Source organism: Sinohyriopsis cumingii, chromosome 11, assembly GCF_028554795.1.
Source record: "Sinohyriopsis cumingii isolate HCF-2022 chromosome 11, ASM2855479v2, whole genome shotgun sequence".
Taxonomy (NCBI): Eukaryota; Metazoa; Mollusca; class Bivalvia; order Unionida; family Unionidae; genus Sinohyriopsis; species Sinohyriopsis cumingii.
In genome coordinates, this window is record NC_142971.1 from 4,945,709 (window position 1) to 4,958,044 (window position 12,336).

General features: G+C 35.4%; 1 protein-coding gene across 2 annotated transcripts in view; it reads left to right on the plus strand.

Annotated features, from left to right (window-relative positions):
* The window catches only part of LOC149787544 (synapsin-like), a 406,386-nt gene that overhangs the window by 331,107 nt on the left and 62,943 nt on the right, over positions 1 to 12,336 (plus strand). For both annotated transcript variants that reach the window (XM_089973694.1, XM_089973695.1), the window contains exon 7: positions 2,488 to 2,550. In XM_089973694.1, the coding sequence (XP_089829820.1) occupies positions 2,488 to 2,550 (63 nt within the window). The remainder of the gene's footprint in view (positions 1 to 2,487; positions 2,551 to 12,336) is intronic.

Consider the following 12,336-nt stretch of genomic DNA (forward strand, 5'->3'; position numbering starts at 1 on the left):
TGGAGACATAAAGATAAAATGTTAGATTTGGTCCCCCATGTTGGAGACCGAAAGTTGAAATGGCTGATTCGGTACCCCCATGCCAGGAGTCTGAAAGTTACATTGGCAGATTTGGTCCCTGAGGATGCTAAGAGACTGTTGGTCCTGAATAAAAATAGTGCTGATCTGATGTCCAAAATGGCCATCACAGCAGCCATCTTGAAACTTGTTATTGCCTGTTCACTTTAAACATAAAGTCATATTGACATAGGGTTTTCTATATAAGACTTCTTAGCTGGTCTAAAATTAAAAATATGCATATCTCATGTCTAATATAGTCATTACAGCATCCATATTGAAAATCCTATCACTACTCCTTTTGAATGGACTTCTTTCTATGTCTAGTTGGTCCTAAACAAAAATGTTGCTGCTCAGAAATCCACAGTGACCATCTGGGAAATATTGTTATTGCAACTTCTCATAGATGACTGGTTATAAAAACATTTATGATATAAGTTCGTCCAAATTGGAAATGATGCACATCTGATATTTAATATGTCCACTATGTCAGCCATGATGAAAATCATGTTATAATTACTTCTCCAAACCAGAAAGTCATATCAGCATGTGGTTTTCACTAGAAGTCTTCTTATAATGCTTTGTTGGTCCTTTATTAAAATGGTGTTGATCTGGTAAAATATGGCCACCATGGTAGCCATCTTGAAAATCTTGCTACTGTTGCTAATAGAAAGTCATCTTAGGGTTTTATTGGTAGAGTTCTTTTGGTGTCTAGCTGGTCTTTAATGAAAATGATATAAACTAGCCTTAATCATGAAAAATAGTTATTTCTACACTACTAAATGGATGGCTATATCAACATGTGATTTTAACTGGTAGACATGTCAGTAGCTTCTCGTGGGTCGGTAGTTCTTTCTGGAGTTTTCCCGGGTTCTTCCTCCACCATTAATACTGGTCACCATGTATAGCCTATCATGTGCTGAAAAATGGCATTATAACCTACAACAACAACAACAACAAGATTCCTTGTTGGTCCTTAATGAAATGGCTGCCACAAGGGCCATCTTGAAAATCTTGCTTTCACTACTCTTCTTGCATGGAAGGTTATATTGACATAGGGTAAATTACACCGAAAGACTTCTAATGATATCTGTTTGGTCCTACAGGGTGCTAATTTGACATCCAATGTGTCCAATGCAGCAGGTAATTTGACATGCTTGTTATTGCTACAGAATATCACAGATGGTTTTGATACTCAGCAGTTATTGGAAGAAATGGCCTGATCTTGAATTCTTGGGAATTGTTATTGCCAAACTTGAAAACAGTTTATATATCTTGACTCAACAACCTACTGACATCTGCATTCATGATCCCTCATATACATAGCCTCAAAGGTATCTCTCAGGTTTGACTGACACAACATCATACAATGAATGAGAGACTACATGCTTATTAATATGAAATTTTGCATTTAACTAATGCATTTATTCATTCACTTGATACTTTTTATGAATAGGTCCCATTGTACAGTGGCATCAATAGGGTTGGTGTCACCCAGTGCGGTAACTCATGGTGTCACCCCCATGGACTCCTTCTGTAACAGACCATACAGAATCATTAGTAATGTCATTTTGGTGTCACCCCCTCTGATGGTGTCACCAGGTGTGATCCGCACCCCCCTATTGATGCCACTGCCATTGTATTGTCAAACCCAGAAATAAGTCTGTTGGAAGTTATTAAACTGGTTGTATAAATAAGTCTATTAGAAGCTATAGATAGTTCCCAAATGATGCCATCAACCGCCATATTTGTGGTCATTTGGCAGATTGACCATTGACTTTATATTGTGTTTGGAAGTTGAAATAAATTCATAAAATCTCTAGATACTTTTACGACATTTACATGCATAAACAGAATGCAAATCAAGCTTTCTGTTAGTGTCTATATTTGTGATTTATAAGTTGACCTTGCTTCAGTGTGCCTTGTTAAAAATGGTAAATTTTGGTAATCGCATATAGGAGAAACTGCCGGGTTGCCTGTCGTCCAGGTAAAATGGGCAGAATATCATCTGCTAGTGACCTCATCGGGAAGCATCTATTAAACTGATTGTTACTAAAATGCATCTATTAGAAGTTATTAAACTGGTTGTATAAATGCATCTGTTAGAAGTTCTTAAACTGGTTGTATAAATGCTTCTATTAGAAGTTATTAAACTGGTTGCATACATGCATCTATTAGAAGTTATTGAACTGGTTGCATGAATGCATCTATTAGAAGTTATTAAACTGGTTGTATAAATGCATCTATTAGAAGTTATTAAACTGGTTGTATAAAATGCATCTATTAGAAGTTATTAAACTGGTTGCATAAATGCTTCTATTAGAAGTTATTAAACTGGTTGTATAAATGCATCTATTAGAAGTTATTAAACTGGTTGTATAAATCAAGGTTCTATATCTATTGTCAGTTGCATATTATTCTCTTTTTCAGCTTATCACTCCAACATTCCCATGTGTAGTTAAAATTGGACATGCTCATTCAGGAATGGGGAAGGTAAGATGGCAACATTTGTTTGTGTCTCTCATGTTTTTTGGAATATTGTATTTTCTGATAATGCTAATCATAAAGCTAACAATTTACAACACCTTATTATAATAAACACCTTGTTATAATAAACCTTCTCACAATAAATGCATTGCAGGCTACAAATGTCCATGCAAAAAACTTTTACACATTGCTTGATATATCTTTCCCCATAATGCACTCCCAGTCAATCAGTCTTATTGAACAGTTCCCAGTATCTTCTGTTTTCCTTAGAGACTTTAAGGGCCACTATACACTCTAGTTCTGCAAAGATATGAATGAGAGAGGAAAGGATATAGAAGGTTTCGTTTCAGTCTTTGCCTTTTTACTTGTCCTTAGATCTGTCCATCTGCAGCCCATCACTGTTACTTGACTATTTTTGGGAAGTTTGTGAAATTTAAGACTACTGGTGACCATTTTCCGAAATATTTAAGAAGTAATATTCCCAAGGCTCAAGGACAAAGCCAAGATTGAAACTGAAAAAGGCTGGTTTGTATGTAGGTTGGTAGGTAGGTAAGTATGATGCATGTTTAAAGATTCCTCAGCACAACAGTGCTTTATGGAGCCATTTACAAGTAAAGTTCTAAAAAGTAAAATTAAAGAATGTCACAAGCCTTTATGAAGACAAACTCTATCAAATAAATGGAGTGCAGGATAAAATATAAATGCCAAAGATGTGGAAATGCTATACATGAAGGAAGATAAAGTAACACATATGAAATCCTTCAAATGACAGATTTGGAAATAATCCCTCTAAGAATTAAAATTGGACAGCTGATCATCATGAAAATGAAGGGGATCCAATACTCATACTACTAAAATACTATCCAATACTCATACTACTAAAATACTCCAGGATGTTGCTGATAATGCAATGCCAAAACCTTGGATAATTCCTAAATGTTTCATCAAGCCTTGGTTTGATAATGCTTGCAAAGATGCCATCATGTTCACTGTACTGTTATATAGAATAAGCAAAAACACTGTAGATCCTACATCTCTAAGTTGAACTCTCACTGATCTATAAAATCAGTATTGAAAATGGTATTGAAAATCATTGGCAAAAATAAAAACAGCTGTTTCAAATACCTAACAAATCAGATATATTGGTCACTACACTTAGGTAATTTTAGATACATTATGGCCAAAGTCTGTCCATAAAGACATTAAAAAGGGAAATAGTATGAAAACTGTTGCCATGTTAAAATCCAAGATAAGTGGTTTCTTTAAATTTAAAGCTGTTATTGGTGAAGATTAGAATAAACCTATCATGCTCAAAGAAGTAAAGAATTCTTTTGATCGAGACCATGACACTTCATCCCATTCCAACATCAACTTTTGAAAGACTTGCATGACACAGCTATCAGTACATCATTAAACATTTTCAATAAAATTTGAAAAACCATGGTAATTAGCAACTTATACCAATACATAAACCAGGATGGACCACACTGATCGTTCCTGCTATTGTCCTTTAGTACTTACAAGCTGCATTTGCAAAACCATGGAAGGAATGATGTATGTCATTCTTTTTGTATCTTGAAGCACACAAACTACTACTACATATCTGTGATGATATACCCATTACACTAGAAGAAAGAATCCCCCCGACCACATCCATCCCCCCAACCACATCCATCCCTCCGACCACATTAAAGCTTTGAGAAGCTTGCATCAGAAGAGTGTTGTCTTCCAAAAGAACAAATAGCCCACTCCCACTTCTGATCCAGCAATGTACCAAAATGTTTGCAAACATTCATAATAGTTCTTAAAAGATCCAACAGTTTTTTTTAATACATACTAATAAGCAGTGTACTGTGTAATGACTGATTTATGGACAAAAACCATGTACATGTATATATAAAAACTGTAACTACCCTTGATTCTTTTATCGTTCTGACATCCACAAGATTGGTATTAAAATCCAAAAATAGAACAGAAAAAAACTATTTTTAAACAATGAAATGAACCAGACTTTCATACAAATTTATTGGTCAAATGTATACATGTCATTATTTTAAAATGTTGAACTAGTTCTGTGTAATGTCACCCTCTTCATACGAGGGGTGGTTAATTGGGTTTGGTTGGCGTTATCTAGAGGATGACCTCCCTCAATATTATAGCCTGGCGGGAGTGAAAGAAGAATGGAATTTCATCAGAGAACTGAGCGAGAATACTGGGAAGAAATAAAACAATATGTGCCCCTTTGACACGAAAATAACAAATTTAATCAGAACAAATTAGTAATGGCAATTCCAATTCAAGTTAGATTATATCAATAGAATTTAACAGATGTGTCTAATTTGTATTTATTTCATCATCATAATGAGAGGTGAAAAGAGCGCAATGTCCATGACCGATTTGCATCACTTTCCTGCCTGGACCATATCCCAATGTCCCCTAGTTCATCCTTCATAAGCCCTTCATGGACTTCCTGGTCCTTTTATTCTGACCTCATCCTTCTTTTTCTTGTCCTGTACTTCTGTCTCCAGACTGTCTCATCTCTCTCTCAGAACGCTGTTCCTTAAAGGACAAAATTACCCCATCATTCTGTATACCCACTATTTAGAGGTACATACAATTCACTTATGTTATTCAGAGCATGTTGCTATCCACACACTGCGTAAATTCTGACTTAGTATGGTAGAATATTGACCTTGCTTTCCAGCGGCAAGTCTTAAATTACGATATTATTTACATATATTACTACATGATATCTGTATCGTCCTAACAAACAAAGGAGGTTATTTCATATAACCCTATGAAATCCTACACATATGAACATTTGGATCACATGCAATCAATTCTACCAATGAACTAATAACTGTATAATTAAAAGGTAAATTGCATAACAATTTTAGCATCAACATATTTCCATGAATTGAATAAATGATACATAATATGGAAACCTAGTCATAGCAAACACATTTCCATAAAATAAACAATCAAATAATAGAATAATACGTGAAACAAAAATTGTGTACCTTATTGCTGTTCTCGTTCAGAACTTGTGTATCCTAGCACTAAACTCTACTTTTTAAAAGATGGCCACCCGGTCCCTTTCTTGTTTAACGAGGAAAGTACTATTCTCTTTAGGCTTTCCATGGAGTTGAGACTGTTTCCTCTTTCAAGAGATTTTTAGACTAAAGAATTTTGACTAGGGTCGTCACTTTAAAGTCTGATTGCTCTAAAGTGTACGCCCTAATTTATTCTGCCTATTCATAGGCAGCGGTCCCTAATTTTGCCCAAAGAAATAATTCCTTTCATCAGGTGTAGACAGCTCAGAATCTGTGAATGACATTGCATGACAATTTCCCTTTGAAAAAATGATACTTGGACATAGGGTCCTACCAAGCAGTTAGGGTTGGTAGCTCAAATGTTTACTTTCTAAGGATCATGTCAGTTTCACTGGGTCTGATTGCTGTCCCTTTGAAGTTTACACTGACATGGGGGGAGATAAATGAAGAACGGTCAAAGTGACCCTTCACAAAAGTCTTTTCTGGCTTAAATGCGATACAATTTTAATGCTCAATGCATTGAACCTTAAAATTTCTGTAATTCAAAATTTGACACTTCACATTCTGCTGCTTAAGTTGCTGCTCATAGTATTTATAGGAGCAGTTGACACACAGACAGACATTGCATTGTTTGCACGTGATAGACACTGCATACTGACATTTCCTTTGGGACACTGTTTGCATCACCCTGGTTTTTTTTTAGCATATGTGGGCCAATGTGCATCTCCAGTTTTCAGTTACAGATAATGACCTTCTCTTTCTTTATCATTGAACTGTCCCTATCATCTTCTGTGGAGAGTGGAATTCATAAATCCAGGAGTCTCCATGTGATCTGATTTCTTTCTTCTTTTTGATGTTGTTGTTGTTGTAGGGTTTAATGCCATTTTGCAGCACACGATAGGCTATACATGGTGGCCAGTATTAATGGTGGAGGAAGAACCTGGGAAAACCCCAGAAAGAACCACCAACCCACGAGAAGCTACTGGCAAGCTTTCTCACATACCCGCATTGGCTGAATCCAAGGCTCAAACCCATGCAGACAGAGGTGAGATGGCAGTGATCCATAACGGAGAGTGCTTTAGACCACTTGGCCACTTACGGCCCCCTTTCTTCTTTTTGATAGCAGGTTTGTGGTTGGGTGATTCCTGCATAGTTATAAAAGAATTGAGCAAAGCTAAATCAAAGCAGAACCAAAAGAGATATGTCCACCATTTGGTAGCTTTGTGGTAGGTGGAGTACTGCACCTTTTTTGGTCTGCCAGGTATAACTGTATTTATTATACAGTTCTGAAACAGGTGGAGCTAGTACTTCATGGTAGGTTCCATTTTTTGCCTCCTATTCACCATTCTGCTCTCACTTTGATTACAACTTCTCAATAGATGATGGACAGTTTTTTTGTTTCGCTACAGCACATAGATTATTTTTTTGTCATCTGTACACTGTCACCACTATTCTTTAATTTGGCAGATTACGTTGCCTCTGACATTCCCTTTCTATTTGCAGGCACTGTACAGAGGCGATACATTTGTTCTTTTCTTAGTGATTCCAACAGTGCCAGATTTTTGGAAAAATTGTCCATGTAAACTACATGCAATTTCCCACATATTTTCTTGGTAAGATCTGTCACAAGACAGGCACCAAGCATCCAGCCTGGCCTTCTTCTCTTCCTTTATACACCTGGAACCCAGCACATAACCATTGTGTGGGTATGCCTGTTCTGAAACATTTATTCAAAGTCTGCTTTCCTGGAAAATATTGCTTGAAGGATAATCTACTTTGATATGCAATCATCCTTCATCCACACTCTTTATGACCATTTTAATTTACAAGAAAAGGTTTTGAACACTTCATCAATAACAGGTCTTATATAACACAACTTGTCATGTTCAGGAGGGGATTGTGCCTGTTGTCATTTATGTAAAAATACTCAAATACTCAGACAACTTTTTAAAACATGCTCTGGTCATAATTTTGAGAATACTTTTTATCTGCAAGGGCCATGTAGATCGCCAAGCTTGGGTTTATCTCAGACGTGCCAGGATGGACATAATCAAGTGTATACCATTTGTATTTATACCAAGACACTTAAAGGTTATTAGAGCTTAGTAATTGGTTTTGATTTGCACCCTGCTGATCTCATTAGGTATTTAGAGCTGGCAAGCCCTATCGATCTTGTGTTTTAAGGTCTTTAACTGAAACCCCATATGAACCATTGTGTGAGGCTTCCTTTCATGACTTCACATACAAGAAAGTTTTTTCTCCCTTTGGTGTCATTGAAAAGATACAGAAAGATTTGTGCAATTGGTTTATTGGCATTGTGAATCTATTTCTCTACTTTGTCAACCAGCAACTTTAGCCAAAACTCTTTGGTTGCTCCATAACCTAATATAGATTTCCAGTCTAAGTCCAATCTGTGTTGGAGAAGATCAAGACAGGGCACTGTGTTTCTGTCTAAATGTCTTGGAAGGGAAAGGAAGGATAGGAAACATCTCTTACATCCTCTTAAGAACCCTGTTGATGTTTTGGCTTCCGCTATCTCACAGTAGATTGTCACCACAAATACTGATACAGACCTTTCTTTTATCTAGCTGTGTAAATAATTTTTCCTCCAATGATGTCGTGCATGCAGTATTTTTGGCAATCCTATGCTTCTTTTCACTCTAACTCTGCTCATTAGCACAACAAAAGACTGACATTTTTTGCTGGGATCATGAGAAGCTTTCATACAGCTGCAATCAGCCTTCCATATATACTCACTTATAAGTTGAGTCAGATTGCAAACAACAAAGATCCTGATCTGCTATATCATGATTTGCCTGCAGATTAGGGTCTGTGTTCTTTGTTCTGATGATTACTCCTAATAAACTACACAGAACCAGAATTGCCAGTACATTATGCAATTGCAGATCTGAGTCTGTGCAGTTTGCAGTTGGACTCATCCTATAAGCAAGTACATACAGCACCTATCATTTTACTAAACATTTTTGAAAGACTTCTCCTAGTTAAGGTAGGGTACCAGTCTTACGGAATGCTATCCACAGCATATGTCAATCACCAATTTTAAAATTAATAATAAAATTTGATGCCCTAATCCAGGAACTAACTGTTGTAACATCCTTGTGATTTCCACTTATAAAGTATATATACTATTGAATGTCAACTACACACACTGTATTTAACAGAAATGGTAGACTAAACTGTGCTCAGTTTAAGAACTCTAGAGCTTTTGATGCATTCTCCTGCTAATTATAGAAAATTCTTGATGGCTGTGCTGTCCTTTCTGTGGATAATTTTTATGACTTTAAGTCACTTATTCTTGATTGCAATTAACTCTTTCCACAGATTAGATACCTCAGTGACAAATTAAATAAATCCAGAATTTAAAATCAATTGTGGCAAACATACATTTGGGAGCAGACTGGAAAATTAAACAGGACTTTAGTGAGATATAATATTGATTGCTGGGTCCCCCAAAGACATGGTTAATATTGATATAGATTCAGGAACTGAGACTTTGTCTGGCTACAGTTAGCCTTCAGAAAGCCTCTTTTATGAAGCCAGTCAACCTTCATTTTATCTTAGACAAATGAAATTGACTCTTTAGTATATTTCCATCTGTTCTTCCATCCATCAGATTCCACATGTGATTGGCCAAAATTCCATACCTTTTAGATTGGAATTCCAAATTTCATTCCAAGTCAAGTATGTTAGAATAAGTTGTTTTAGGTGTTGTCCAGAATGTTTACAATACAGTGGAACACAGTTGTCAAGTGTCTGCCCAGTGAAACAATTTTTTTTTTATTGAGCTCAATTAAGAGGCTTTTTTTTTAAATGACAGTAGTGTTTGTTATACAGTAAATCAATTTTTATATAATTTTATTAATTATGACACCTAATTTAAATGGCCCAAGATTTCCTAAACTTTGGGATATGATTTGTCTTCATCTTTGCTAGCCAAGGTTCCAAAACCCCTATCTACACATGGCATGTGGAGCAGATATTTATGTGCTTCGGGTCTGTGAATTTTATTGGATGAGGTAGCAAGTGTCAGTCCATGTTTGCACAAATACCCTTCACTCAAATATACCTGTAATGGCTTCTCTCTCTTACATAGTCATACGTTCAATGTTAAACTTACAAAGTATCCTTTTTAGGTCAATTGCAACCACCATTTTCGGCAGATATACAATGCACCACACTATTGATTAGTTGGCATTATATACTAAGGGAGGCAACACATGAAATCCAATAGATGTTGCTAGGACAAAGCACCAATATTGCTGTTCGAGCCACCAAGGTGTAGATAGGGTTATCAGAACCTTGGCTAGTGAAGATGGCTTGTCTTAATGTTGTCATTTTCTGCTATATGACTTACATTAACATATCTTTCTCACCATTATCACATGGACTCTAAATAAAATTCATATATGTCCTCCAAATAATAGAGGTTAACCATCATGAGCTACCATGCTATTGCAAGCCTAGCCCATATGTCAATCTTAATGGTTACTTGTCATACCGACCATGCCAAAATGTACTGCAAAATTGTCTAATGAATTTTCAGGGTATCATCAAGTTCAAGTTAATCATTGCTGACAAATCTCAAGATTGATTTCTGATTAATCTTTGATATCTAAAGCCTGTTTTATAACATTGATACCAATTGGCTCTTCATTAATGCAGTTTTTTTATATAACAAGACAAAAATGCAGACAAATGTTGACTTGAATCTGGTTTAAAATTGAATGCTAGTAGATTCGGCTGCATATTTTTCTCTCATCCAGAAACAGAGTTAGATCTTTCAGATGCATGTTAGCTATCCATCTTTTGTCCCACACCTGTCAGCCATTCAGAAGCAAAACCACTGAACAGAACTTGACCAAATTTGACAGAAAGCATACTGGCATTAAGTCTGTTCAAGAATGTACAAATGATGCCAACATGTGAAAAACAGAAAAATCTTCCAATGACTTTCAAAACAATGAAAATCAAATGGAGTTCAATCACATTTAAGGAAAAGTGTCCTGTTATGCCTTTCAAGCTTTTTCAAAGAATACGATTAAATATGGACACCAAGACTAAAATAGAAAACCTTCAAACAGACTTCATCTCAAAAACCAATGATATAATTGGACCAGATCTGGCAAAGTGTCCTGGCCAGTTACTGTAAAGGCCTTTAGAATTTGTTTAAATGATGCTGATTCACTATTATGGTCACTGTTACTAAAATAGAAAATCATCAAATAAGTTCCTAAAATCTGCTGAACAGAATGTGAATCAAGTTGACATCATTCAGAAATGAAAGGCATTTTCATTTTATACCAATATTGCTGATCCATTCCAAAAATGGCTGCAGTTACTAAAAATTGCATGAGTCTATGATCTTAAAAAAAGTAACAGAAAAGAGTGAAGACAAAAGGCTTTGTAAAATTTAACAAGTAATTTATTTCCCTTGAAAACAAAGTGAAATATGAAAAAAATGATCTTATGGTATTGCAAATTAAATCCAAATTGTAATCCAAGAATTAAAAAACACAAGTCCTATCAATGAAAAGTTCTAAGTGAATCTCATTTAAAATCCTGATGAAAATCCAAGATGGAATAGCCAGCATTGTACTGATGTGTCAACAGTCTCTTGTTTAATCACAGAAAATATTATTCCAGTTTGAATTCCGTATAAATTCCAGTAAATGTCTTTGTCCAAGAATTATCAGAGCGCTTTTGTATTTCCAGAGAAAATAATCACTTGAATTCAATAATTTGAAAAAAATAAAATTCAGCCCAAACTGGTCACAACATAATACAACTTAATGTGTCAAAGGTATTAAGCCCAACTAGCAATCCTTTATCATAACATCAGTTCTAAGACTAACTAAATGTCAGAACAGATTCCTGGATGGGGGTCAAGAGTATATCAGTTATAAGACTTACTAAAATGCAGAACAGATTGCCTGATGGGGGTCAAGAGTTAATTAGTCTGGAAAAAAACAGAAGCTTGTTACAAGAAAAATATCATGTAGTCCAAGTATGACCTTAACACAACTTACTAATTCTTATTCTGAGAAAAATAATATATACTTTTTTTTAAAAAATTGCTTACCAAAACTGTCACTGATTTTGAAGGTCAGCAACTAGTTACAGTGTTTCAGCTCTGGACAATGTCAAATCCAGTAAACAATGTTACATTACAATAGCATGTAATGGAATAAAAAAATTAAATCTAACAAACAAACAATTAAAATTAATATACATAACAATAGAAAAAACTTCAAATGACTTTTCTCATGAACAACTTAACAGAATTTCACCAAGATTGACAGAAAACATCATGGCATGAAGGTCTTCAAATTGTATGCAAATATTGCCAGACTGCTGTCACATATGGATGCTATTATTAAAATGATAGAAACCTTTAAATGATTTTGTCAAAAATGACAGAGCAGAATTTGATCAAATTTTATGGAAAGTTTCCTTGCATCGTGTGTTTAAAGTTTGCATCAATGATATTCTGTGATTCAATATGGTTGCCATTACTAACAATTAAAACAACATCTTGGAATGCATCATACTAACCCAGATTTCTTGGATAACTGCTGTGACATATAAAAGTTAGGTAGATCTCAGCCATATGAGCAATCTCAGGTCCATTTGGGTCTCTTATCTATTATTTTTTTTGGTTGGCGTGGTTCAAGGGTTTCACCTCAATCATTAAGGTTGGAGCCATATGGAAGTCACTTCT